Source organism: Triplophysa rosa, linkage group LG14 (genome assembly GCF_024868665.1).
Source record: "Triplophysa rosa linkage group LG14, Trosa_1v2, whole genome shotgun sequence".
Classification (NCBI taxonomy): Eukaryota; Metazoa; Chordata; class Actinopteri; order Cypriniformes; family Nemacheilidae; genus Triplophysa; species Triplophysa rosa.
Genome location: NC_079903.1, coordinates 17,377,544 through 17,404,775, shown reverse-complemented (window position 1 = coordinate 17,404,775; position 27,232 = coordinate 17,377,544). Strand labels below are relative to the sequence as shown.

Sequence of the window (27,232 nt, the reverse complement as noted above, 5' to 3'; positions counted from 1 at the left end):
ACCCAACGTAACCTCCTTCAGAGGTATTTTGCAAAACAAACGGCACAAGACAGAAACACAGCCTTAAATAAGGAACCAAATCAAGCAGGGAACAGGTGAGGGGCATGAACCCATAACAAGATAATTAACGAGGTAACCAGGGCGGGGAGAGCTAGTGGCATGCCAAATCCCAGCGATGCATACCAGCTTCCACACAGAACACGTGGTACTGTCATGATCCTGCCCCAGGACTAGAAAAACTTGACAAGACGAGGCAGAACCATGTCACCTAGGCCTACATATGTGCACTGCAGGACAACCTTTAAATCAAACACACATTACATCCCCTCAGAAAAAAAGTTGTAATTGTTTAACACTTGACTTACTGTATGTTTACTGCATTTAAATACTTAAATATGCTTACTGTTTTTACTTTGTTTAGGCTACTGCATGTAGGCCTACAATGAGTCACTTCTGTATCCACTTTAAAATGGCATTCATTAACTCAAGCCTGTAGTTTAGACTACAACATACTTACTTTCAAAGAATTAATAATTAGATTAAATACTAATAAATTCTATATAAATAAAATAGTTGTACAAAACATTTTAGTTGCTTCTCTGAAACAGGTGATAACCCCTAAAGTTGCTCTTTTCTTAAATTTAGCGGTTGTCTGGTGGCTTTTTACAGCTTTGTTTTGTTCACCTTTTTTGGGTGAGATCCATGCTGGCGTCCATTGAATTCAAATGGGAGAAAAGAGTGCAAAAGATCACTTGGCTGAGTGAGTAAAAACATGTAAATACACCATTATCACGTCACATTGAAAACAGATACACCAGAGCGGTCATACAAATACGTAATCTTAATATTTTGTAAATTTGAGAAATTTGAGGCTGTTTATGTATTGTTTTTACTTATTGTATTTATTTATTTACGTTAATCGTAGATTAATTGGACAAATGAGCGAAAGTATACAAAGTAGTTTAAAATAATGTTCAAGATAAAATAATCTAAAATACTTTGCGCTCAGCTTTGGAAAGAGGCGGTATCTGGAAGCGCCAATAAACTCTCTGTTCTTGTATCCCTTGACACAACGCTGGCGTCCTTCAGATGAATGAAGACTTGACGGAGAGATGTCGCGTTTTAAGAGCTCGTGCTTGGTCACGTACTCGCAAATATACGAGAAACGTTCTTAGATGCAACAAAGGTAAATGGACACGAGCATAGATGGAGACGTTAGGATTGATAAATCTCTGCACATTTTTCCTGCACTTGGCGGTGAGTCTTTTATTATGCAAATTAGTTGGAGTATAACGTTTTTGAAACTTTGTGTCATTCAGAAAAAGGCTGACAATGTTTAAATAACACGAAGAACGGTCCCTTCATCTCTTTCGTTAATGCAGTATTATAATGATTTGTAATGGCCGAGATATGTAGCCTATTTAAATTTGGTTAAATAAATACGTCATATTTTACTATAGACTCCAGTCACTCGACTCATTAATCTTGGATACAGATCGCGTAATACTCTTAAATAACAATAAACAGATGGTATATGTGTGTAAATAAACAGATTACGGCATAACGTTTTATTCCCAGCCACTCTTTTTGGACACCAGACTGTCCAGATCTAAGTTGACATTTTAGAGCTCAACTAAGGCAGGTACCTGGGGAACCCGAATAAAGAAACATATTCAGGTTGGCGTGGGACACTCTGGTAAAGGGGGCAGCAAGAAAAAAAGACCTCACACAAATTAAGGTGTACTGTTGCTGCTCTCATACAAAGAACCCTTTCCTTTCCACCATGGGATTTAAAGGCTGAAAGTTTTCCATGTCTTTGGGTTTTTTGTTTCACATCTTTCAAATAAGTGTGTTATGATATTTTCTCAGCAGTGCTTTTTTTCTCATTTAGAAGTAAATCTAAATTTCCCCACAGGTTTTTCTCAGGTTTGCTGTGAGTGATGTTGGCTGCACCAGCTCATCAGATAGACTTTGGACTCACAGCTATGAGAAGAAGTGGTCTAATATCTCCGCTCTGCCATCTATGAGCATAACATCCCTTCGTAATAAAAGATTCACACAACTCTCCTTTTCCAAGTCTGTATATTCATTTGAAGTAAGAGAAGACACGCCCCCTGGTGAGCATTGTTTTTTTTTAAGTTCATTTACATGAGCAGTTATTTTTTTTACCAATGCTAATGTTTAGATTCTGTATATACATTTTGCAGACTCTTATTGATTATACCCGTGTCTTCTTATAGGGACGATTGTAGGTCAAGTGAAGGCATTATATGGCAAAGAATACGAAACACCAATATACTCCGTTCTAGAAGATGATGGCGATGGTCTTTTCCTTCTCGACCCACATTCCGGGGAATTCCTCTTATCCCGTGCTCTTGATTTTGAGATGGAGCGATACTACATCCTGACCGTCGCTGCACAGCAGGGGGACGGACAGCTCAAAAGGGTCCGGGTGTATTTCAACGTGATTGACGTCAATGACAACCCACCTGTTTTTAGCCAGAATGTGTTTTCCGACTCTGTGCTAGAGGACTCACCTGTTGGCACATGCTTCCTGACGCTGAATGTTTCAGATGCCGATGAGGGTTAGTGCACAATAGGGATAACATTGCACTACAAATGATGTGTTCAAATACTCATTTGTACTCATTCAAATGTGCACAGATAAAATCATGTGGTGCTCAGATTTTGATGTATTGTTCTGGCTTGTTTTTTAGAATACAAAGTAGTTAGATGCATGATAATGACAACTTTCTACCCCAAAGGAAGATCAAAGAGTAAAAAACGATTTACTCAACAAATCTGTGTTGACATAAAACTAGTCCAAGCAGATTTGGCACAACCTACGATACCTTTTCAACCATCGCTTGCTTCAGGCACAAAACCTCCAGGGCTGTATGTTTGAAAAGCTTCGGGAAATGCCGTACAGACTGAGGCCTTTTCATTAAATCTTACGTCATTTCTTCTTTGTAAGCCTCCTGAGCAGATGAATAGGGGTCTCTCGGGGATGTTGACTATTGCTGATAATGGAGAACTTGCTTTGTTTCTCTTATTTTGTGTTCAGAATGAAACCTAATATGTATTCAGTGCATATAGACTCATCTCCCCTGTTTAGTTTGGTTTCTTGTTTATCTTTAAGTTCTTTGGCTTAAAATCTAATTTGATGTTCTTTTTGGATTTTTATTGAACTGATTACATTTACATTTATTTACAGATGCTTTTATCTAAAGCAATATTAATTATAATTAATTAATTTAATAATGCATTATTCAACTCCATTTACTAGACTTTATTCACTGCACTTGACAAGAATTGAATTAATTACAACAATTTCGTTTTCTGGTTTATTGAAATGTAGGGGCTCATCAGTCTTATTATCTTGTATTTAACAGGTTTATATGGAGAAGTGGATTTGCTTGTGGTATCAGGAGATCTTGAAAGCAGATTCTCTTTAGACCAGCAGGGGGCGCTGTGTCTAAGAGGGGTTTTAGATAGAGAAACAGTGGCAACCTATAGCCTAATTATTCACGCCAGTGATCGTGCTTTACCACCAGACACTCCTCACACAACCTCAGCACATGTGACCATCCACATTCTGGACGTCAATGACAACCCTCCCCTCATCACGACACCCGATGCTGTTATTTTTCCAGAAGACGCCCCGCTTCATTCTGTTGTTTCGGTCATACAAGCCACGGATGCTGATTTAGGATCTAATGCTGAAATAGTTTTCAGTTTAGAGAATCAAGCAGTGGAGACGTTCAGTATAAACAGCTCGACTGGAGTTATGTACCTGCAGAAGCTTTTGGATCGGGAGGTTGAGGATGCGATCACAGTCTTGTTAAAAGTCAAAGATAAAGGTGTACCTCAGATGTTTAGTTTGTTTAACCTCACGGTGTTAATCGAGGATGTTAATGACCACAATCCAGAGTTTATCCAAAGCTTTTACAACATCACGATACATGAGGATGTTCCTCGTGGAACAAGCCTGCTTAAGGTTCACGCACGTGATCGAGACGATGGTTTGAATGGAGAGGTGCGGTTTCACATCTCAGAGACTGGGTTTGTGATGGACTCCGTTCTGGGTGTGCTATCAGTGATAGATGAGGTGGATCGTGAGAAGAAGGCTTTCTACAGTTTTACAGTCACAGCAGTAGACCAGGGGCATGTTCAAAGATCTGCATCGGCAACCATCAACATCACAGTTATAGATGTTAATGACTGCATGCCTGTTTTTCCCTCGGAATTGCTAATTTTACATGTGTTTGAGAATGGGGTAGATTCTTCTCAGCATGTCCATCAGGTACGAGATAGAAGTGGAAATACTTAAAGGAATGGTTCACCTTCAAAATGAAAATTCTGTGATCATTTACTCACACTGTTGTCATTTTAAACCTGTGTGATTTTCTTTCTTCTGCAAAAGAAGATATTTAGAAAAATGTCGGTAACCAAAAACCGTTGGTCCCCATTGACTGCTATTGTATGGACACAAAACCAATGCAAGTCAACGGGTTTAAAAAAAAAGTGTTCTTAAGAAAAAAGAAAGTCTTACAGGTTTGGAATGACATGAGGGCGTGTAAATAATGACAGATTTTTCAGTTTGAAGGTGAACTATACTTTAAATGATACCCTGTTTTTTCTTTTATGGACATTTCTATTTTGTTTAATGCACCTTTTGTAGTTATATGCAGTTGATGATGATCTGGAGGCGAACGGTCTGCTGACATACTCAGTAGAATCAGGAAATGAAGAAGGTCTTTTTTCACTTTCTCCCAACGGGACTTTTCAAATCGTAGAAAATCTTGACCGGGAATTGAAAAGCCAGTATATGATCAAAGTGATTGCAGTTGATTCAGGTATTAAAATGGGATGTCTATGAATCCACTTAAAGAGCTCAAATTTTGCAACCACGATTGTTAATGTAAAAGGGATAGTTCGCTCAAAAATGAAAATTCTGTTATCATTTACTCCCCCTCAAGTTGTTCCAACCCAGTACTAAAATCTGTATCCTGTTTAAGACAAAAAGAAGATATTTTGAAGAACCGTTCTGGGGCACCATTGACTAAAATAATAGTTTTTTTTTTCTCTACTATGGTAGTCAACGGTGCCCCAGATGGTTATAAACATTCTTCCAAATATCTCTCTTTGTGTGCAGCAGAACATCAGAATTTACACAGGTTTGGACAACTTGACGGTGAGTAAATGATGACAAAACTTTCATTTTGGGTGAACATCCCTTTAAAAATATGCAGTTAAATTCGCATGAGCATTTGTTTGGCTGGAGCTATTTTAAAAGTTAATTTCTGTCCTTTTCTCTAGGTTTCCCATCACTGACAGGCACGGGGACCCTGGTTATTGTTGTTGATGATGTCAATGACAATATTCCAATCTTTGATGAGGACACGTTTGATTCTCGTGTATCAGAGGATTCTCCTGTTGAAACTGTGTTTGGGAGAGCTACAGCCTCAGATAAAGATGATAGTTCCAATGGACAACTAAAGTAATTTGATAAGTAGATGATATGTGCTCATAATATTTGTGTTTCTGGTAAAAATTACTATTTTGCATGTATATGCTTGTGCATATTATTTTTATAAATCATTATACTTTATATTATAACTGGCATCCATATTATAATATTTATTGGATTATAATTATATAAATTATTTATATAAATATAACATATATAAATAATAATAAATTTTGTTCTATACTATTATAAACTCTTTTATTGTTGTTTTGACAATGACAAGGACATTTAATTTAAGATTACCATTTAAAAAATACTTTCTTGGTACCATAGTACAGTAAAATTACTACAAAAAATACCATGGTACTTGACTAAAATACTGTATTACAATGTTTTTTGTTGTGTTATTGTTATATTTCTGTTTAAAACTTTGAAAGATTTCACATGATTGCAGATATTCTTTAGATGGAGAAGACATTCCTTTTTCTATCAATGACACATCTGGAGAGTTGTTCACCATTCGTGCCCTGAACAGAGAGACGGTGGCTTTCTACAGGTTCTTTGTGGTCGTCACTGATAGACATTCAACACAGATGCTCTCCAGCTCAGCTACTGTTTCAGTAACTGTTGAGGATGTAAATGATCACTCCCCATCATTTCTATATGGACCATATGTGGCCAATGTTCCTTCTGGAATTGCCAAAGGTATCTGAATGCAAGACCTTAAAAGGGATAGTTCACCCAAAAATGAAAATTCTGTATTCATTTACTTACCATCTAGTTGTTCCAACCCTGTATACATTTGGAATACTGTTAGCAAACTAAATTTTGTCATCTGTTGAACACAAAATAAGACATTTTGAAGAATGTAAGAAAGCAAACCGTTCTGGGGAGTGCACCTTTGACAATCATTGTAATTTTTCCTATGGTAGTCAATGGTGGCCAAGAAATGTTTGGTTTCAAGCATTTTTCCAAACATTTTTCATTGTCTTCATCAGAAATAAGCAATTTATACAGATTTGGAACAACTCGAGGGTGAGTAAATGATGACAGAATTTAAATTTTTGGTTGAACCGTCCCTTTAATATTATCTGTAGTCTCTACTACCGTAGATGTAACTGTATATTTAACCCCTATATTTAAACTTTAACATCTACAATTTAGCTTTAACTCTTCTTTTGTTTTTTAAGGGTCGGTCGTCTGCACGGTGATGGCTGAAGATGCCGATGCCGGATTGAATGGAAAACTGAATTTTTCTCTACACGGCCTACACGCCCATCACTTTTCTATTAACTTTCTCACGGGAACGGTGTTCATTACAGATTCTGTAAAAAGAGGAAATGACATCACAGTTGATGTTCATGTGCAAGATGGAGCAGATGTTCCAAAAATCGACACAACAACCCTCACTGTCAGATTTCAGAATAACTCAGACTTTCCTCATATCGCAGTTCAAGTATACAAGGACTTTCTCTCAGAGGATGAACCAACTGGGACTCTGGTGGCTATCGTGACTGCAGAAACTTTGAGGAACATACCTGTGTCCTTTTATCTGTCCTCTGGAAACATTGGTGATGTATTTGAGCTTCACCACTACACCGGTGAACTGACTGTGAGGGACCCTTTGGATTTTGAGACCAATGTGTATTTTCATCTGATAGTTGAAGCCAGAGACTCTGGGATGCCACCTTATTCATCCTATGCTGAAATAAATTTAAACATCAGTGATGTGAATGATAACCCACCTGTCTTTTCACAAAAGATCTACCGATGTGAAGTTCATGAGAACTTGGCAGCACACCAGGTGTGTGACATGTCAGCAACCGATGCTGACTCTGGAGCGTTCGGAGAGGTGAAGTACTTTCTTTTGGCTGGTAACTTTGAGGGCACATTTAAAATAGACTTAAATCACGGGACTCTCACCACAACAAAGCGTTTGGATAGAGAGAAGATATCACATTATAGTCTCACAGTCAAAGCTGTTGATAAAGACAAAAACAGTTTATCTGCCACTGCGACGATTGTTGTCACAGTTCTCGACGTGAATGATCACGCGCCTCGATTCTCACAGATTTTTATCACGGAAGTTTCTGAGGATGCTCCCGTTGGCTTTTCGATCATCCGGGTAACGGCAACAGACGATGATGTTGGTGTAAATGCTGTTATTGAGTATACGATCCTTGGCCAAAATAACAACTTTCCCTTCAGTATTGATAAAGCTAGTGGTGTTGTAGTGGTGAGTGAGCCTTTGGACAGAGAAGATCAAGATCATTATATTGTAAAAGTGAATGCCAATGATTTAGCTTGGAGTGTTAGTACAGACGTCACCATTTATATTATGGACATCAACGACAACACACCGTTCTTTATTCAACCTCTATACTCTATAACTGTTCCTGAGATGAACCTGCCTGAAATGTTCCTTCTACAAGTTAATGCTACCGACCGCGATCTTGGTCCAAATGCTCAGATTTTGTACTTCATTGACCCAGCAAATGAGCGTTTTTTTGTGAATGCTTACACTGGGGATGTTTCGACCAAACAACTCATTTCTCTTCATGATTCTGTCTCATTAAACTGTAGTTTCACGGTTGTAGCTTCTGATTGTGGTAGTGTTTCATTAAACAGCTCTACCGTTCTCTCTGTGACGTTAGTACGATACAATTATTTCCCACCTTCATTTTTACCCATCAGGCCATTGGTCCCCATTCTGTGGAACCTGGAGGTGGGAACTGAGGTGATTCAGTTATCCGCAGTAGATCAAGACTCTCTTGAAATGAATGACACTGTTGAGTACTTCAATAGTGGTGGGAATGGATCTGTTTATTTTCAGGTACAGCATGAAAGCGGGAGAGTTCTGGTGAATCAGACTTTAATAAATAACCTGGACACCATCCTAACTCTTCAAGTCACTGCTAAAGATAAAGGCTACCCTCCTCTTTCCACCCAGACTGAAGTCAGTTTCACAGTCACAGGAAAGAATCTCTTCTCGCCGTATTTCCCTGACAGTAAATTCACATTTTTTGTTCCTGAAGATTTGCCCACGGGTTCAATCATCGGAAAGATTCAAGCCAAAGATAAAGATGCTGGCATCAATGGTCTCATTTCCTACTATTTTAACAGCGGGAATGAAAATGGACTGTTTTCCATTGAACGCTCTTCAGGGTTGATCATGCTGGTCAAAGCCCTTGACTTTGAGAAATCAGAAACCCATAATCTAAATGTCATTGCCAAGGATGGAGGCTGGCATCCTAAAATGGGTCAACTCAACATCACAGTATATGTTACGGATTTAAATGATAACCCTCCTGTTTTTGCATCTGCAGAATACATTGTCTCTGTTTTAGAGAATGCTGTAGTTGGAAGTCTGGTTGTGTGGGTTTGGGCCACTGATGCAGATTCTGGAATACATGGAGAAACCACATATTCGCTCATTGCAGGAGACATGAGTTTCTTTTACTTAGACACAAAAAATGGCACTATAACCACTTCTGAGGTTTTTGACTTTGAGCAACATCAGAATTTTGGAGTTACAGTCAAGGCTACCAACCTAGGCTATCCATATTTGTATGATATAGCGCACGTTCGCATAGAGGTCACCGGCATCAATGAATTCATCCCTGCTTTTCAAAATCATATCTACAACTTCTCTGTGTCTGAGGCGTTGCCCGTACGGACGGAAATAGGTAGAGTAGTTACCGTAGACTACGACTTGGGGCCTGATGGGGATGTGTTTTATGTACTTGCAGGTCAAAGTAAAAAAGCCGGCTTTGGGGTTGTTGAGCATACGGGTATGATATACGTCTCCAGAGACTTGAAAAACCGAGGTCAAAATTATGACGTCCTCCATGTGTTGGCAAAAAACCGAGGCAGTATTACTGGATTTAATATTGATGAAGCTTTGATACATCTACAAATATTAGATGAAAACGACCCACCTGAGTTTGATTCAATGGTCTACGTGGTAGCAGTGCCAGAAGACGTCTCCGTTGGGACCTCCATCACCAAAGTCAAAGCGGTGGACCGTGATGTGGTACCAGAATGGAGCAGGTTCTCGTACAGCATAGAACATGGGAATATAAATGGTTCTTTCGGTATAGATCCTGTTAATGGGGTCATCTCAGTTCACAATCACTTGGATAGGGAATTGTGGCCTTTCTATAACCTCTCAGTTGTTGCTATTGATGAAGGCTCGCCTGCTGTAACAGGAACCACCAAAGTAAGCATTACCATCAATGACGTCAATGATAACCCACCCAAACTCTCCATCACAGAGGGCTTTATTAGGGAAAACCAACCTCCTGGAACTAAGGTGACTACTTTAACAGCAACTGACGAAGATCTTCCTCCAAATCAAGGTCTGTTCACCTACTGGCTGATGAGACCTGAAAACAGTTTTTCTCTCACATCCGATGGGGTTCTATTTTCATCAAGGCCTCTTGATCGGGAACGCAACCCTTCCTTTCATTTGCACATCGTCGTTCAAGATGCTGGTAAACCGTCGTTGTCATCCACCACTGTGTTTCACATTAAAGTCCTGGATGAGAATGACAATGCACCATCGCAGAGGAACATCAATATTTTAGTGAAGTATTACGGAAGCTCCTTCCCCGGAGGTCTTATCGGAAACGTACGACCGAACGATGAGGATGTACTGGATGTGTTCAACTGCACTATTAGAAACGGGCCACTCCGCATGTTTAGTTTCCCATTCGGAATGTGTAATTTATGGTCCTTGCCATATCAAGGGGAGGCGACATATAATATATCAGTCGAGGCGAGCGATCAGCTCCACCCTTCTGTCAACAACAGCATCTATGTCAATTACAAAGGCTTCACTAACGTCTCTTTAGACAACTGTGTGTTGTTCTACATTTCTATATCTACACTTGAGGAATTCCTGTCTTTGAAGTATTTAAAATTTGTTAAAGCACTGGATAGCTTGTTTAATCTACAAGCGTCCAAAACGCATGTGTTTGGGATAAAGTCACAAGGAGATAAAATGCTGCTTCTGGCTGCCGTAAAAAGTTACAACGGACTGTACGTAACCGCAGATGTGGCAAGTGGAATATCAAACATACATAAAAAGTTACTGGAAGGACAAAGCAATGTTACTATATCCCAGATAACCAGCGACCCATGTACACTTTTTCCTTGCCAAAATGGCGCCACATGCAATAGAAACATTCACATCAGCCAAGACGTTGCTGTCTTGGAAAGTTCTAGTCTCATATTCGTATCTCCATATTTTGAGATCTTCAACTGTTCCTGCCAAACGGGTTTCACGGGAGAGGCATGTGAGCTGGACTTGGATGAATGTGAGAAGAAACCTTGTGAAAATAGAGGAACCTGTTATAACAATCCAGGGACGTATTTTTGCCAGTGCAAAGATGGATTCTCAGGGCCGCACTGTACTACTGTCGACAATGAGTGTCAAACTGTGACGTGTCTAAATGGTGGAACGTGTTGGAACAAACATGGAGGGTTCATCTGTGACTGCAGTCCAGGGTATGAAGGTAGGATTTTAGGGGTTGTTTCTTTGTCAGTCAGATATAAATGTATATGTTGTAAATTAATTAACCATTTATTTTTGTCACAGGACGGTTTTGTGATCATATTGTGGACCACTGTGCTTCCTCTCCTTGTGTTCATGGTTACTGCTCCAGTTTTTTAACTGGGTATTCTTGTCAGTGTCCATTTGGTAAGAGAAACATTTTTGTGCATACTGTACCTACATGAATCAATATTTTAAATAAACATATTATTTCCATTTTAAATAATTATATTGCATTAAATTACATTACATTATATTATATTTAGAGCTGTCAAACGATTAATCACGATTAATCGCTTCCAGAATAAAAGTTTGGGTTTACATAATGCATGTCTGTGTACTGTGCATATTAATTTTGTATTAATAAAAACACAGCATTTGTTTAAGAAAAAACAAAATATTAACATTAATAATCATTTACATATAATTTAAATTTTTGGCAAATATAAATAAATACAGGTAAACATTTTCTTAATATATACATGTTTGTGTGCATGTATGTGTTTATAAATACAAAATTAATATGCACAATACACAGACATACATTATGTAAACACAGACTTTTATTCTGGATGCGATTAATTGCGATTAATCGTTTGACAGCCCTAATTATATTCTATTAATTTGATTATTATATTGCTATTAATTTTATATAAGTTTTAAATTAAGTTTATTTACATTAAGTGTTAATATTAGTGAATGCACTAGCTAACATAACAAAAATGAGAAATATAGTTTTAAAGCATTTATTCATATTTGTTAATGATAGTTAATGATCGGTCCGAAGTTCCAGTCTGTCTTTGATTATAATATAACAATTTATTTTATATTTAATTAATATTAATACAAATTTATATTCATATTTTATTATATATATTAATTGCTTCAAATTAAACTAAAACTAGTCAACAGTTATAGATTCTGTGCAGAGGTCTACCAGAAGTTAAGTTTAGGCCACATAACGTTTGTTTGTTGTTGCCGCTGAAAACATCTATATACAATTGTAAAATGTATTAGTCAATGCTGAAATTAACATGTTAGCAAAATTTACTAATATTAACATATAAAACCTTGTAAAGTGAAATTACTGGACTGTTTTTATTTCTAATCAAGTTTCTTTTTATTGTTAGGTGTGAGCGGAGTCAATTGTGAAGAACACAGTTATGGCTTTCAAGAGCTTTCTTATATCGAAATTCCTCCATTAGATCCCCATTATAACTTAATCTCGTTGGAATTTGCAACCCTTCAGCAAAACTCTTTACTTTTGTACAACCACGGTGACCCATCAACCTCAGAGTTCTTGGCACTTGAAACTGTAGATGGGAGACTGTGGTTCTCTTATGATCTTGGATCTGGGGTGGTAAGATTGGTCACAGGGAAATCAGTGGCTGATGGAAGTTTTCACAACATCACTGTTAAAAGAACTGGAAACGTACGTAATTTTGACTTCTTAGATATCGTTTTGGTGAAAGATTTGTCAGATATTCTGAAGGTCTGCATCCCTTTATGTCTCTTAGATAGCTTCTGTAGAAATAGACATCTGCTCTACCAGTGAACCGCAAGGCTTTTGCTTCTCACAAAATGATGGGCAAAAAGCAACTCAAAGGTATATTTTGTTTAATCTTGTCATTTTGTTTTACATCATGTTATCTTAGATTAAGCACTCTAATAAAATAATAATAATAATCACATTTTCCTAACATATCTCCATGCTTATTATTTTTCATTTTTTTGCACACAGGACCTTGGAAGTGACCACTAATCTGACTTTTGGTGGAATAAAGTCCATTGATGTCATTTTGCAGAGGCAAATCAGGACTCATGACTTCGTTGGATGTATGAGAAACATACAAGTGAACAAAATTGGTTCAGATGCCTTCAAGTCTCTGACATCCCACAATGTACTTGATCGGTCAGTCTAAGAAGTACTTCTATATACTTCTTAAACTCTCGTTTACATCAGAGAAGATTGTCAATGTGTAACAAATAGCTTTCCCGATGACAAGAGTTGTGTGCCATTCAAAATTGAATTAAAGGAGCAATGTGGAGATTTTAGCGGCATCTAGCGGTGAGGTTGCGAATTGCAACCAACGGCTCACTCCCCCCTCCCTATCAAAGCACTAAGGTGGCTGACAAAGCACTAAGATGACGTCATGTTTTGGCTTCTTTGCCAAAGGAGATAGTGTATTTACGAAACGCGCTCTGTGCAATTTGTCCGTTCAGGGCAACTGTAGAAACAACATGGCGAATTCCATGTAAGGGGACCCACGTATGTAGATAGAAATAGCTCATTCTAAGATAATAAAAACATAACGCTTATTATGTCATGTCTTTATACACCTCTGAAGACATAGTTATGTATATTATATTGCATTTCTGTCAATACTGTAGATCCTCCAAAAAACTACACACTGGACCTTTAAGAATGCAGATAAAATTAACTTCCTGAGGAAGAAACAGAATGCAGAACTATAATTTTTAATGTAGCACAAGAGTATATTCAGAAACATTAAAGTATATATGACTAATAATCAATAATCTTATATATTCAGATTTATTTTGCATTATATAATACATTAACTTTTAATGCTGCCCATGGTAGAAGCACACTGTTTTTCCTAACCCTGATCATGACTTTTCTTCCTATTTGTCAGATGTCCACGATCAGATGTTCCTCCATGTCAGACTGCAAAGTGTTTGAATGCAGGAGTGTGTGAAGACCGATGGTTTCATCATCAGTGCCAGTGTAGAGATCATTTCACAGGACCTAACTGTGCCATGAGTAATTTCATTCATTCACATCTATTGTTTGTCTATTATTATCTGTGACAGATTAAAGTGATGTGAACTTTGTCTTCCATAGATTTGGCTGAGCAGCATGTATTATTTCTCAACGGGGAATCACACATTGAATTTGCTGTCAAAGAAAGCTACAGGAGAAACCAGCTCCTGCAAGCAGTTCTAGATGGGAAGGATGGAGACTCTCAGGGGTTTGACAGCATTGAGGTCAAGATGAGGACCGTGAGAAAAAATGGTTTCTTGGTTGTGTGCTGGGGTCCAACAGCACATCTAAATCTTAAAGTGAGCTCTGCACAGTGTTTTTTTGTCATTTACTCAACAAACCACAAATATGCAAATAAAAGACGTTATTTTCAGGTTTCATTTTCATCATCATCTTTGCCTCTTAGTTTGTGATTTGTGACCTCATCAGGAACTGGATTAGATTTATAATCTATTTCTAATTAACACTTTTATAAATATATTTCTTGTCTCAGATTTTAGATGGAAAGCCTCGGTGTGCGTTCACAAACATCACATCCGGTCAGCAGCTGGAGGTGTCTGTAGATGGGGATGTGTCAGATGGACAGTGGCATGTTCTTCAGCTGCGCAGAAGGGGGACGTATGTAACTCTGTTGATGGATGATCGACCTGAGGTGAACAACACCAACATCACTGTAACTCACTCTGCACTCTTAGTAGAGACCATATTTCTAGGAACAGCTTCGTTAACAGAAACCAGAGATCAGAACTTAGGTAAGATTTGTGTCTGTTTTGTGTTGAATTCTCATAGGGGCTAGTTGTCACGTGTTTTTTTTTTTGCACATAGTCTCTACATAGGCACTCAGTTTTTGTTACAGAAAATGATTTAACATTTGCCCTTTTTATTTACATTTTTATTTCATAAAGTCAGTGCATGTTTTTGTCTAAGTTAATATTTTGGTTGCCACAAAAACGCAAAAGATCAGATTGTGTTCATTTTTGACAGTGACTATAGAACTCTTATTTACATTTCATTTTATTCTTTTGTTTGTTTGTTTGTTTGTTTAATATTATTTATTTTATTTATTTTTGTTTTTAATTTAATTTTTGTTTTTTAGTTTTTTGTGTTTTTCATTTTATTTCATTTGTATTTTACATTTTATTAGAGTTTTTTATTTTATTTATTTTGAGTCTTTTGATTTATTTATTTTATCTTTCAATTTCAATATTCAAATTTTAATATTTTGACTGTAGAACTCTTATTTACATTTATTTTTTTTCTTCCTTCATTTCATTTTATTTCATTTGTATTTTTTATTCAATTTCATTTTAGCTCTTGTGTTTTCTTTCTAGTTTTCAGCGGCTGTGTGGAGTACATTAAATTCAATGGCCATGTCCTGCCTTTTAAGAGCTTTAGTGAGATAGCCGAGGCCAAATCCAACCCATTTGACCTCCAAAACGTATGCATTTCTCCAGACAACTGTGTTCTCATTTCATGCCTTCAACATTCCTGTCCCTCAGTGCCATGCTTAAGTAATAAAGACTGTGGATCTCCTTCTAAAGATGACTTCTGGTGCATTTGTTTACGCAACATGTCTGGTTCTTCATGTGCAACCTGCTCATCTGATACAATGGCGAGCCAAGCCTGTTCTCAATCCCAAAAGAGCACCCCCTTATGGATTGTTGCAGTTGTTCTTCCCATTGCTCTTGTTCTGCTGGTCCTTGTTCTGTGCATTGTAATCAAAAGTCAAGGCAAACTCTGCAATGGCCAAAAGGCAAGTCACGCCTACCTCATGCCACCGGCCAAACAGCATGGCACAGATAACCTGGCATTTAATGCAGTTGATGAAATTCCTCAGAACATCTGGAATGATAGCTGCCAGCAGCCGGATTTGATAAAGCCGAAGGACACGACACGTGGATTGAAAAGTTACAGCAAAGGTGGGCCGCCTTGTCCCATTTCAAGCTTTGGAGGAAGTGAACTGGAGTATTATGAGATTGATAGCACTTATACAGTCTGTAGCGCAGATGTTAATACACAAACAAATGACAAACCAGGTATCGATCCTGAGAGACTGAATGGAAATCCACAAATCCCTCCATGCAGCACAAATCAGGTGCTTCCTTCACCTAAACTTCAGAGAGATTTTCACAACTGGGAACGTCAATCTCATATCTTCTTTAAGCGAAAACTGCCTCCTGATGTGAACGGGCCTCCACAACATCTCTCAAAAGATGAGGTTGAGAAACTGAATGTGACGTGGGAACGTAAGGGAGATTTTCTAGTAAAGCCTTGCAGGGCTGTCTGGTCAGGAGGCGGTATAGAGACTTCATCTGAGAGCGAAAGTCACTGCTCATTTACAGGCTCTGAATGTGATTATTGTGAGAGAGAACTTTCCCTCATCAGCTCACAGGACCACAAAGATGAACATCCATCTGCAGGCAAGTGCATACACAAGAAAGTGACTAAAAAATTGAATTGATTCAGAATTATTTGCAGCCAATAGTTTTGTCTGTAACTCAGATGTCTTCTGTGCCCTGTATAAAGGGTGTTAAATGAGAAATGTTGTACAGGTGTGTGTTATTCTGGTGTTTGGAGATTGCCTCCATCTAGTGGACGTAGAATGTATTCCATCATTAGATTTGTCTACATGCCATAACAATAATAAACATAAAAATTACTTTCACCAGCAATGACAATATTGTACAATAATGCCAATATATACTGGGAAAAAGAATATAATAAAAAATAACAAACAATAATAAAAAAAATATTCTTAATTTAATTTAATGTAATGTAATTTAATTTAATTTAAACTTTTAGGGGCGGTTTCCTGGACAGGGCTTAAACCTAGTCCCAGACTAACCTAAATGTCAGAAAACAACTTGCATTAACATATCTTAACATACAGTATATCAGTGCGATTGTTTTGTGTCAAGATGCACACCAGAAATGTTATTTGTAAAGTGTTTAAGTAAAAAACGACTTAAATATCCTAATTTAACTAAAGGCCTAGTCCTGGCTTTAGCAAATTCCTGTCCGGGAAACCGCCCCTTAGTCTTCTAATCATTCATTTATTAAATTAATTAAATGTATTTACTCTACTAATTTAATCTTTTAATAATAATTAAATTAAATAATAGTGCACACAACAATTTATAGTTAGTCGATTAATGCACTGCTTTAACAGATATTATAGGCCAAAAGAGTTTTGGTTGGTTGAGTTTATTTATTTTTTCTTCCTGCAGATTTGTCCAGAGGACAGTCTATCCTGATGGCCCCTTCTCTCATCAGAGATCATTCCATGGTCACACCTGCATGTGTCCAGAGTCTCCACAGCTCCTTTGCCTCCAGTGGTGTTCAGCAGTTAGAGGGTCTTTTAAATCTAGGAGTCAATTTCAGCACCTATGCAGATGTGTTTGAGGACATAGCCCGCTTATCAACCAATCATCCGAATGCATGTGATTTTCAGAGTGATCAGGAGGAAATCATTTAAAGTTTCTTTATGCTGGGTATTTGTTTGACATGTGTACATGACAATGCATATTCTTGCATACACCGGGGCTAACACATTGAACATTTTACATTTAACAGATGCTTTTATCCACAGCAATAGTTCATTACGGTAAAAATATTCTGGCAGAAATAAACTATAAACTAACAGTACTTTACGTTTCTCTGGTCAATTTTATGTTTTTTTACCTATTTTAATAATTACTTGAAAAAATCTGTAACAAACCAATACGATTCCGTCAAATTACAGGTTTTTTTACATTATATGTGGAAAATCTGTAAAAAAATAACAGAAAAATGTTTGTTTTTTACAGTGTAACCAAAAATAATTTTAATTTCACAAATGCTAAAATCATTTAAAGAGTTCATATGCAAAATCCTCTAAACGCCACCTCTGTCAAAAAAGAGATTATGATGTTGAGTGAATGCTCTCCACACAGTATACGTTCCTCAAATAATTTTGCTTCAAAACACTAAATATCACACTCTGCCCGGTCTGAAATATCTGGTATTGCTTAAAGTAAATGTTGGAGCCTTTTAAAAAAATGCTTGTTTAAATAAAAAGTCTTCTGACAGATTTAAAGGGTTTTGCATCGAACTCTTCTTAATCTGCTGTGAAAATTGTCAGTTACTTGCACATCATTCTGTAACATTTGGTACCGATTATCATTATACATCATAGTATCGAAAACATCGAAGTTTGCTTTACAGAAATACAGATGTTTTCAGCATGAAGATGCTTTTAAAATAAAGTTCACTTTTCTGGCTCTGATTTTTTTCATTAAAACGGCCTTGATTTCCTGAGTTCTGAAGCAGTATATCATTGGATTAACAACAGGAGGCAGCAGACTGTACCACATAACAAGCATAATCCGAACGGCCACAGGCATTTCAGCAGTTAAATCACATATATACACAGTACATCTGGGTAAATAGTAAAGGCATATGATAAACAGCTGAGGACTGCATGTCGAAAATGTTTTATATCTGGCCTGAACGCTTGAGATTTTAAATACAGATATGATAATGGCAATGTAAGAAAATATGATGAAAATTAAAGGACCCAAAAGCGTAAACATGGCCATTGCAAATGCATTTTTCCTTAACTCGCTTTTCTCCCCGCACCCAAGTCTAACTAATGAATTGAAATCACAAAAACATTGACTGATAACATTTGAAGCACAAAAGGAAAGTTTTTCAGCTTGATAAGTAAACAGTGGTAACCATCCTAAAATGATCAACCAGAACGCTGCACATGCGAATGCAATAGACTGGTTTGTAACAATTGCGGGATATCTAAGGGGGTTGCATATAGCAACAAACCGATCCAGGGCCATTAATAACATCAAAAAGGAATTGACAGTACCTAAATGATGTACAATGTACATTTGAGCAAAACATAAATGAAATGCTACATAATCATCTTTGATTAAATATTTGGAAGCCACTTTAGGCAGCGTGACAGTTCCAAAAGCAAGATCGGATACAGCGAGGTTAGAGAAGATCAAGTACGTGGGTTTATGAAGGCTTCTTTCACATGCAATAAAGGAAATGATCAAGATATTTCCGCTTGCTAGTATTAGATAGATGAAAAGTAAAAAGGTCCCCACAGCTCCATTATACTGTGGATGGAGTCCTGGAAATCCAAGCAGGAAGAATTCTCTGATCCGAGTGCCATTCGCTTCTGCCATGACTCCAGAAGCCCCCTTAAAATCTAAAATTCAAGCACAGAACGGCTCTCACTGCAAATATATATATACTGTATATAAAACATGTAATATCAATAACAAACAAGGTCTATCATTTCAACTTTTATGTGCCTTCATTTACACTACACTGTAAACTTGTATACACCGTATAGTCTAACGGAATGAAAGTCTTGTGTCCACTGTGCTCTCAACATGAACTGTCAGAGATCCAGTGAAGCGTCAGTTTATGAACTCTACCCTCAGAGACATGAGACACGTCATATGTTTGATGCTGCTTGTGTTTTTGTCATTCGATGAACTTTTAGGTATACACTGTAAAACTTTGCTGTAGTTTTTTGCAGCAGGTTTGCCAGTAACTTACTGTAGATTTAACTACTACTTAATATACTTTCCAATTAGAATCAGAATCAGACAGAAGCTAACAGTGCACATACAGGTTAAAAAGGTGACAAGGAACAGGTAAAAAAACGTAAAAAATAAATATGTGAGAGACAATACACATTTGGCAGAAAGGACAATATTAGACAAAAGGACAATAGGCACTGGCAGTATATTGGATGTACAGATGTGATATATACAAATTATACTGTTATATACAAGTTATGCAGGGGAATGGATAGCTGAATATTACAGTATATCAACAACATATGTATAATAAATATGAGTATATAGTTGTGTATTGCACGTGTTTTTATTGCACAGTAGAACATTTAACTGTTCAAGAGGTAGATGGCCTGAGGGAAGAAACTTTTCCTATGTCTGACTGTTTTGGTGCTCAACGCTTTGTAGCGCCGACCAGACGGCAACAGTTGAAAAAGAAAGTGTGCGGGGTGTGAGGGGTCCAGAGTGATTTTACCAGCCCTTTTACTCATTCTGGATGAGTACAGTTCTTGTAGATTGGGGAGGGTTGTGGCAGTGATTAGCTGGCGAAGGAAGTACAGCCTCTGCTGGGCCTTTTTGACAATAGAGTCAATGTGAATGTCCCACTTTAGGTCCTGTGAGATGGTGGTGCCCAGGAACCTGAATGACTCTACTGCGGCCACAGTGCTGTTCATGATGGTGAGTGGGGGGAGTGCCGGGGTGTTTCTCCTAAAGTCCACTATCAACTCCACTGTTTTTAAGGTGTTTAGCTCCAGGTTGTTATGACTGCACCAGACAGCCAGCTGCTCAACCTCACTTCTGTAAGCAGACTCGTCACCGTCCTGGATGAGGCAAATAACTGTAGTGTCGTCTGCGTACTTCAGGCGCTTGACAGAGAGGTCAGTAGAGGTGCAGTCATTGGTGTATAGGGAGAAGAGCAGTGGGGAGAGAACGCACCCCTGGGGGGCGCCAGTGCTGATTGTGCGGGTGCTGGATGTGAGTTTCCCCATTCTCACTAACTGCTGCCTGTCTGTCAGAAAGCTGGTGATCCATTGACAGACAGAACGAGGAAAAAAGAGCTGGTTTAGTTTGGTCTGGAGGAGTGTTGGGACAATGGTGTTAAAGGCTGAACTGAAGTCCACAAACAGGATCCTTGCATAATTCCCTGGTCTGTCCAGATGTTGAAGGGTATAATGCAGTCCCATGTTGACTGCATCATCCACAGACCTGTTTGCTCGGTAAGCAAACTGAAGGGGGTCCAGTAAAGGTCCCGTGATGTCTTTTAGGTTAGCCAACACCAGTCTTTCAAATGACTTCATGGCCACAGATGTTAAGGCAAAGGATCTATAATCATTAAGTCCTGTGATTTTGGATTTCTTTGGGATGGGAATAATGGTGGAGCGTTTGAAGCAGGAAGGGACTTTGCACAGTTCCAGTGATCTGTTGAAGATCTGTGGAAAAAATGGGGGCCAGCTGGTCAGCACAGGATTTCAGACAAGGCTGGTGAAACACCGTTTGGGCCTGGTGCTTTCCTTTTCTTTCCTAAAGACCTGACGCACATTATCTGTTCACTGATCTGAAGTGCAGAAGGGGAGGAGAGGGGGGTAGCTGGAGGTGTTGATGGTTGTGTAGAGAGGTGGTCAGTGTGGGGTGTGAGACCGGGGGTTTCAAATCTACAGTAAAACAGTAAAATCTACAGTCATTTAGGTCATCAGCAAGCTGTTGATTTGCCTCAGTGCTGGGGGATGGTGATGAAAAGTGGGCGGACCTAGACATTTTTAGGGCTTTCCTGTATTTTCGAATACTATCCTTCCATGCTGTAAGAAATACCTCTAATTTAGTTTTCATAAAGTTGCGCTCCATTTTTGGCCGCTTTCTTTAGAGCCTGAGTGTGTTCATTTTACCACGGTGTTGGGCTGCCATTTTTAATCTTCTTTAAACGTAGAGGAGCAACTGTGTCTAGCGTTTCCGAGAGGGTGGAGTTAAAAGTTTCAATGGTAATGTCAAAATCTTCAACGCTATTTCCCATGCTAGAGATTTGAGACAATTCAGACAGATTATCGAGAAACGCATCTTTGGTAGTTATTGTTCTACCATATTTGTAACAAGGACTTTTATTTGCAGCCGTAGGCCAGTGAAGCAAAAATAATACCAGATAATGATCCGAAATGTCTTCACTCTGCTGAAGGATTTTAACGTCGTCTACATTTATACCGTAAGTATTAAATCTAAAGTATGATTAAGAAGATGAGTGGGTCCTGACACATGTTGACTAACGCCCATGGAGTTAAGAGTGTCTTTGAAAGCCATTCCTAAGGCATCTGTATCGTTATCTACATGGAAGTTAAAGTCACAAACGACAAGGACTCTATCTGCGGACAGTACTAGTTCTGATAAGAACCCACCAAATTCTTTAATAAAATCTGTGTGGTGCCCTGGAGGCCTATATACAATAGCTAGAATAAATTAAAAAAATGTTTTATCCTTAGTATTAGGTGTTGAAACATGAAGAACCATGACTTCAAAAGAATTGAATTTAGAGTTAGACTTCTGGGAAATGCTAAAACAGTTATTGTAAAGTGCTGCGACACCTCCCGCTCTGCCTTTTAGACAAGGCTCATGTTTATAATAATAATCTTTGGGAACAGATTCATTTAAAGTAATATAATCATCTGGTTTTAGCCATGTTTCTATCAAACAGAGCATGTCTATTTTATGATCTGTTATCTTATCGTTAACAAAAAGTGCTTTATTAAAGAGAGATCTAATATTTAGCAATCCAAGTAGTAACAGTTGATTATCTGTATTTTGTTCATGTTTAATTTGTTTAACGTTTATTAAATTACTTTCAAGAGGTTTACGTATTATTTTATGTTTGCTAATCCGGGGCACAGACACAGTCTCTATTTTATGATGCTTGGGAGAAGGGATTATTACACGTTGTACATTTTGTGTATTCTGCGACGTGAGACGGCAAGCAGACAGTTGGTTAAGCCATTCTGTCTGCTCCCTGACCTGGGCCCCAGTGAGTCAAGCTTTAGCATTATTAAGACTTTTTGCAATATTTCTAGACATGAGGGAAGCCCCAGCCTAGGAGGGAACAGGAGAAAGACTTTGTTATCAAGTAATTTGATCATCAAATTGTAGGTTATTTATGATTTATAAGGCCGCCGTGCCTCAATTCTTTCTGGTTGCTGATGTGCACATTTGTTTATATTGCTTAACTTAGCTTTATTTGGAACGAGTGGTTTTGACTGTGGTCAGTCTTAAATTTAACATATTGTGAATGCATATTTGCTGTTATTCTGCATAACAGTGACATTTTATCAGATAAATGGTCAATTTAAACTATGGTCAGTTCCATACATTTAATCCGTTCCATACATTTAGTTCACTGTAACGTTACCAGTTTAATATTAAGATTTATTATAATAATAGTTTATTCGCTGGTGAATCTGTGTTTACTGTCTGCTAGTGTAGCACCGGTTTTCTTTGCTGAGAGCGCTCTCATGAGTTGTCGCTTTTTAAACTGGCATTGTGTGTGAGGGCTGTTTCATAAAGTCGCTTAGAAAAGGTCCGAAACCAGACTTGAATGAACTGGTTAACTGACCTCTAGGTAAGCAACAACTAAAGGTAGGTTTATACTCAAGCGCCTACGTGTCGGTTTTCATTTATACTTCTACGTAGTTGTCCGCGTCGACAGGCAATGACCACTAGGCATCAGAGTCCACGCGCGTGTTGCTTGTGTAACCAAGACAAGAGCCGAAGAAGAAACAGCTCGTTTGAGAAGCATTAGCAGTGATAGCGGCAAGTAAACAGTCACTTTTGTTGCAGAATTGAGATGTTTAATACAGAAGCACAAATAATTTTATTAGATAATTAATTCGGAAATGCGTTTGAGTAAACATGACTCTATCGCAGTTTTTTGACCTGAGGGAGGGGTTCAAACAGACCAATCCCAGCGCTTGCGGTCCGCGTAGGGTCCGCATTGAGTTGACGCATTGTTACATGTTTGGAGAGGTGTGTCAGGCTACGGCGTAGGGTACGCGGCTCTGCGTAGGCTACGGCATAGGACCTATGCACGAGCATAAACTGAATTTAAGGCTTAGCCTGACAGTAAGCCTGCCCCAGACCAGGCTAGTTCCCAGCATAAGTTGCCATAGTAACTGAGTTCTAACTAGTTTAAGTTTGCTTTATGAAACCGAATCGACCGACAATAAGTCTGATTTACCAAAATAAGCCTGGCTTATTTCGTAATATTGTTTTATGGAATAGCCCTCTGGAAGCATTGGTCGAGAATAAAACACATCATCTTGAGATTGTTTCTGAGTTTTATATGAATCATCGAACAAAACACCCAAGGTAAAATAATTTAATTTTAAATTAAATTAATATTTTTAACGGTGGAAATGGCTTTTTCTGCCATCATTCTATACGATTTCAAAAATAAAATATACGTGTAAACACATGTAATCTCATAAAAAGGAGCTCTTCAGGAAAGTAATTCCAGGGTAAACAATTTTGCTTCTCAGTTTGACAGATTTTCAGAGACAACTTTTTCATCATAAACGGTAAACACAGATGAACAAAGATCTGCTTTCATTTACTGCATTTAAGGAAAATATTAATTGTTCAGATCTCTTTTATTGTTTACAGCAAGTGAACAATTTTTTTTATTTAACTTTGTGAAAATTACAGGTAATGAAGAAAGAAAATAAATAAGAAAATCATTAATAAGGTCAGAATGTTCACAGTCAGGATGGGCTCTTTGCACGCATTACTTCCACGTTAAAAGCAAGAACCTTCTTCCAAGGATATTACATAAACAGGGCCATAGTGTGAACAATACACTAGGCTACTGTATTAAAGCACTTTAAATATTTTAAGTTTTGCCCCACATCATTGTCACCTGCATTTTAACTTTATTCTTTCTCATTTTTCTCTGTAATGCATCTTTCATTTCTTTGGTTCTGAAGCAGTAAATCATTGGATTGACAACAGGGGGAATCAGACTGTACCACAAAACAACTGTCATGCGAATGCTAGGAGGGATTGGCACTACATTTTCATATGCATAGACAACACATCTAGGGACATAGTACAGTAAGATGATAATAAGTTGAGGAGTGCAGGTTGATAATGTTTTATATCTAGCCTGATGGTCAGACATTTTAAAAACTAATGCGATGATAGCAATAAAAGAAAATATAATAAAACCCAAAGGGACCAAGAGAACAAACATAGCACTTACGACTATAAAAATCTTTTTCTGCTTATAGTTTTGACAAGATAGTTTCATAATTACGTTTTGGTCACAAAAATTTTGGGTTATTACATTTGAAGCGCAGTAGGGTTCATCATAGGTTTGGTAAGTAATGACCCCCAACAAAGCTATTAACAAAGTCCAAATTACTGCACATGCAATTATAATACGTTTGTTTGTAATAATAGCACAATATCTAAGTGGGTTATACACCGCAACGAACCGATCAATGGCCATTAAAAGCATAGTGAAACAATATACGCTCCCTAAGTAGTGAACAAAAAACATCTGTACAAAGCATCCGTAAAACCATACATTGCTGATATAAAAAAAGTATTTTGGCAATGCTGTAGACATCATGACAGTTCCAAAAACAAGATCAGTCAGAGCAAGATTGGAGAAAATTAAATAGGTGGGTTTCTGAAGGCTTCTCTCATAAGCAATAAATGAAATAATAAAGAGATTTCCTCCTGCCAGTGTCAAGTAGGCAAAAAACAACAAGGTTCCCACAGCTCCATAATACTGTGGCGGGAGTCCTGGAAATCCCAGCAGGTAGAATTCAGTGATGACAGTCACGTTGAAGGTCATGGCTCTAGAAAGACTTCACAATAACCTGATGCAAATTCACTTTAAAAATGTCAAAACGATGCTGAATTACAGTGTGTGATTGAAACACAATCTGAGAAAAATGAGATCACACACACAATATGCATTATTGTAAAATCAACTGAAATCTTAAAACTACATTTAAATCTTAATTTACGTTATCAATATTACATAAGATTATAATTGACATGCTTACAAAGAAACAACCCAGCAGCATGAAGCTGTATTGTACTAGAGTACTTGAGTAATCTTGCATTTACTGACAAACAAACTGCAAACGTAAATTAATGCACAGAGGACCTGCCACAGATGCAAGTTTGCAAGATCCTCTCTTTTATGACCTGAAACACCTCCCACATCTGATGTGTTGTTTAGAGTGTTCACAAGCTCACGTGGCAACATTTTTTCCCTGATGGTCCCTATAAGAAAACTTTCTAAATGGCCACAAATCACATTTGATGCATGAAAAGCTATACAAATAAATGAATTTTTTTTTCATTCTAAGGCTAAATTATTTATTTTTGTTCGTTGATTAATAATTGTCAGGATTCGGGACTATTGTTTCTTGTTTTGGCCACTAGATGTCATTGTTTTCAGCTGTTGTTTATCGTTAGTGTCATTGTTTTCACATGTGCCTCATTTACCTGTTGCCTGTCTAGTCGCTTGGTCTTTAACGTTGTTGTAGCCAGTCACCCTTGTTATCTCTATCTAGAGTTGCTTAGTTAATGTGTGCCACGTCTTCTGTTGCGTTTTGGATTTCTACAGAGAACATTATTTTTGCTCAGCCTCTTCGGAGTTGTTTACGTTATCCTTTTTACTGTTCCTGTTTCTACCTTGTGAAATATCTTATTTTGGATTACTAAAGAGAACGCCTCCAACACCGGAGATCCGGGTTCGAGTCTCGGCCCTGACAAAAAATAGCATTTTTTTTCTGTTCATATTTTATTTATATGAGTGAGTGTTAACCAGTTTGAAAGTCAGGAGCATAGCAACCATTATAACTGAGGGGAACATGTACTGATATATATAAATGACTGGATTGCTCATGAAGTCATTACACTGAAGGAACCGCGCCAACATATTGGTATGCCCAAACATTCTATTAAATTATTAGGCAGTTGTCACATATTAATGACCAAACAGTACATTACCAGTTCCCGCTTTTGTATCTATAGTATTCCAGTGCAAATGTCTTAAAGGGGGAGTGCCAGTGTATCATGCAATCTGACATCTTTATAATGTTAAACGTGCTGGCTACTCATGCTTGACATGGTCAGCTTGCCAAAAAAATAGTATAGGTTTCAGAAAGTTTTTTTTGAACATGAAATTCGTAACAATTTTCCCCGAAAAGCATGCCCACGTGTCAACCCGAGATAGAGAGATGAAAGAGCACGCCCATGCATCAACCATGGAGAGTGGGAGAAAGAGCAGGCCCCTCAATGTGTTCCTTCGTTTGCAAAGTTCAGTTGTGTTTGTTTGTTCACTGCATTTCAGTGAGGAATGTTATATAAACGGTGTATATAACGTTGGATTTGCAGATCGTTTGACCCGGAAACCAATCAATCTCAGCCATCTTAAAGGACATCTCAATCAAATCTCTAATTGCACCAGGAGCAGGCGAGGAGAGAGGAAACATTCTGAGGAGTCATGAGCGAGAAAACACTAGTGTTTCATTTGCGGAAGTGGTTTATCGAATAACCTGACGCGCGTTTAAATTCTCCTCCCATCTTTAGATCATATTCAAACATGCACAAATGTGATAGTTAAGCATTAGGTATCTTATTGCAAATGTAGACCTATTTCAGACAGTATAGTTAACATTCAAGTAGGTTAATTTATTGGATTTAGGGAACGAGACGTTGTGTCAAGCCAACAGATGGGGTTTGTCCCTGAGAACCAATCGCTTCCGACTTCTTAGAAAAGGCCAATGAAATTGGCGAATGAAATTTGCATGCCGGACTCCGCCCCCGGATATCCGGGTATAAAATGGAGATGG

The 27,232-nt window shown here is 37.9% G+C and overlaps 3 protein-coding genes across 4 annotated transcripts; 1 reads left to right on the top strand and 2 right to left on the bottom strand.

Moving 5' to 3' along the window:
• Window positions 1–1,101: 1,101 nt before the first annotated feature.
• LOC130565286 (protocadherin Fat 4) lies at window positions 1,102–17,960 on the top strand. Of its 2 annotated transcripts, none has more exons than XM_057351904.1 (17): window positions 1,102–1,257; window positions 1,916–2,117; window positions 2,241–2,585; window positions 3,393–4,303; window positions 4,682–4,856; window positions 5,320–5,500; window positions 5,925–6,175; window positions 6,661–10,986; window positions 11,070–11,171; window positions 12,155–12,456; window positions 12,542–12,630; window positions 12,766–12,936; window positions 13,679–13,806; window positions 13,888–14,105; window positions 14,300–14,558; window positions 15,306–16,226; window positions 17,034–17,960. In XM_057351904.1, the coding sequence occupies exons 1-17, from the start codon at window positions 1,207–1,209 to the stop codon at window positions 17,279–17,281; spliced, it is 8,880 nt and encodes a 2,959-aa protein (XP_057207887.1). In that variant the 5' UTR covers window positions 1,102–1,206; the 3' UTR covers window positions 17,282–17,960. The 2 variants fall into 2 exon arrangements, with proteins under 2 accessions (XP_057207887.1, XP_057207886.1); XM_057351903.1 differs by having other exon boundaries at window positions 15,138–16,226.
• A 6-nt stretch (window positions 17,961–17,966) lies between these two features.
• On the bottom strand, window positions 17,967–19,853 carry LOC130564476 (olfactory receptor 2AT4-like; the record flags this gene model as incomplete). Its single annotated transcript, XM_057350558.1, has 2 exons — window positions 17,967–18,960; window positions 19,798–19,853. Coding segments are annotated over 2 exons (993 nt in total), but the record flags the coding sequence as incomplete, so codon positions are not given.
• Window positions 19,854–24,249: 4,396 nt separating this feature from the next.
• LOC130564475 (olfactory receptor 1-like) lies at window positions 24,250–25,236 on the bottom strand. Its single transcript, XM_057350557.1, has one exon. The coding sequence runs from the start codon at window positions 25,216–25,218 to the stop codon at window positions 24,250–24,252; it is 969 nt and encodes a 322-aa protein (XP_057206540.1). The 5' UTR covers window positions 25,219–25,236.
• Between the last annotated feature and the right edge of the window lie 1,996 nt (window positions 25,237–27,232).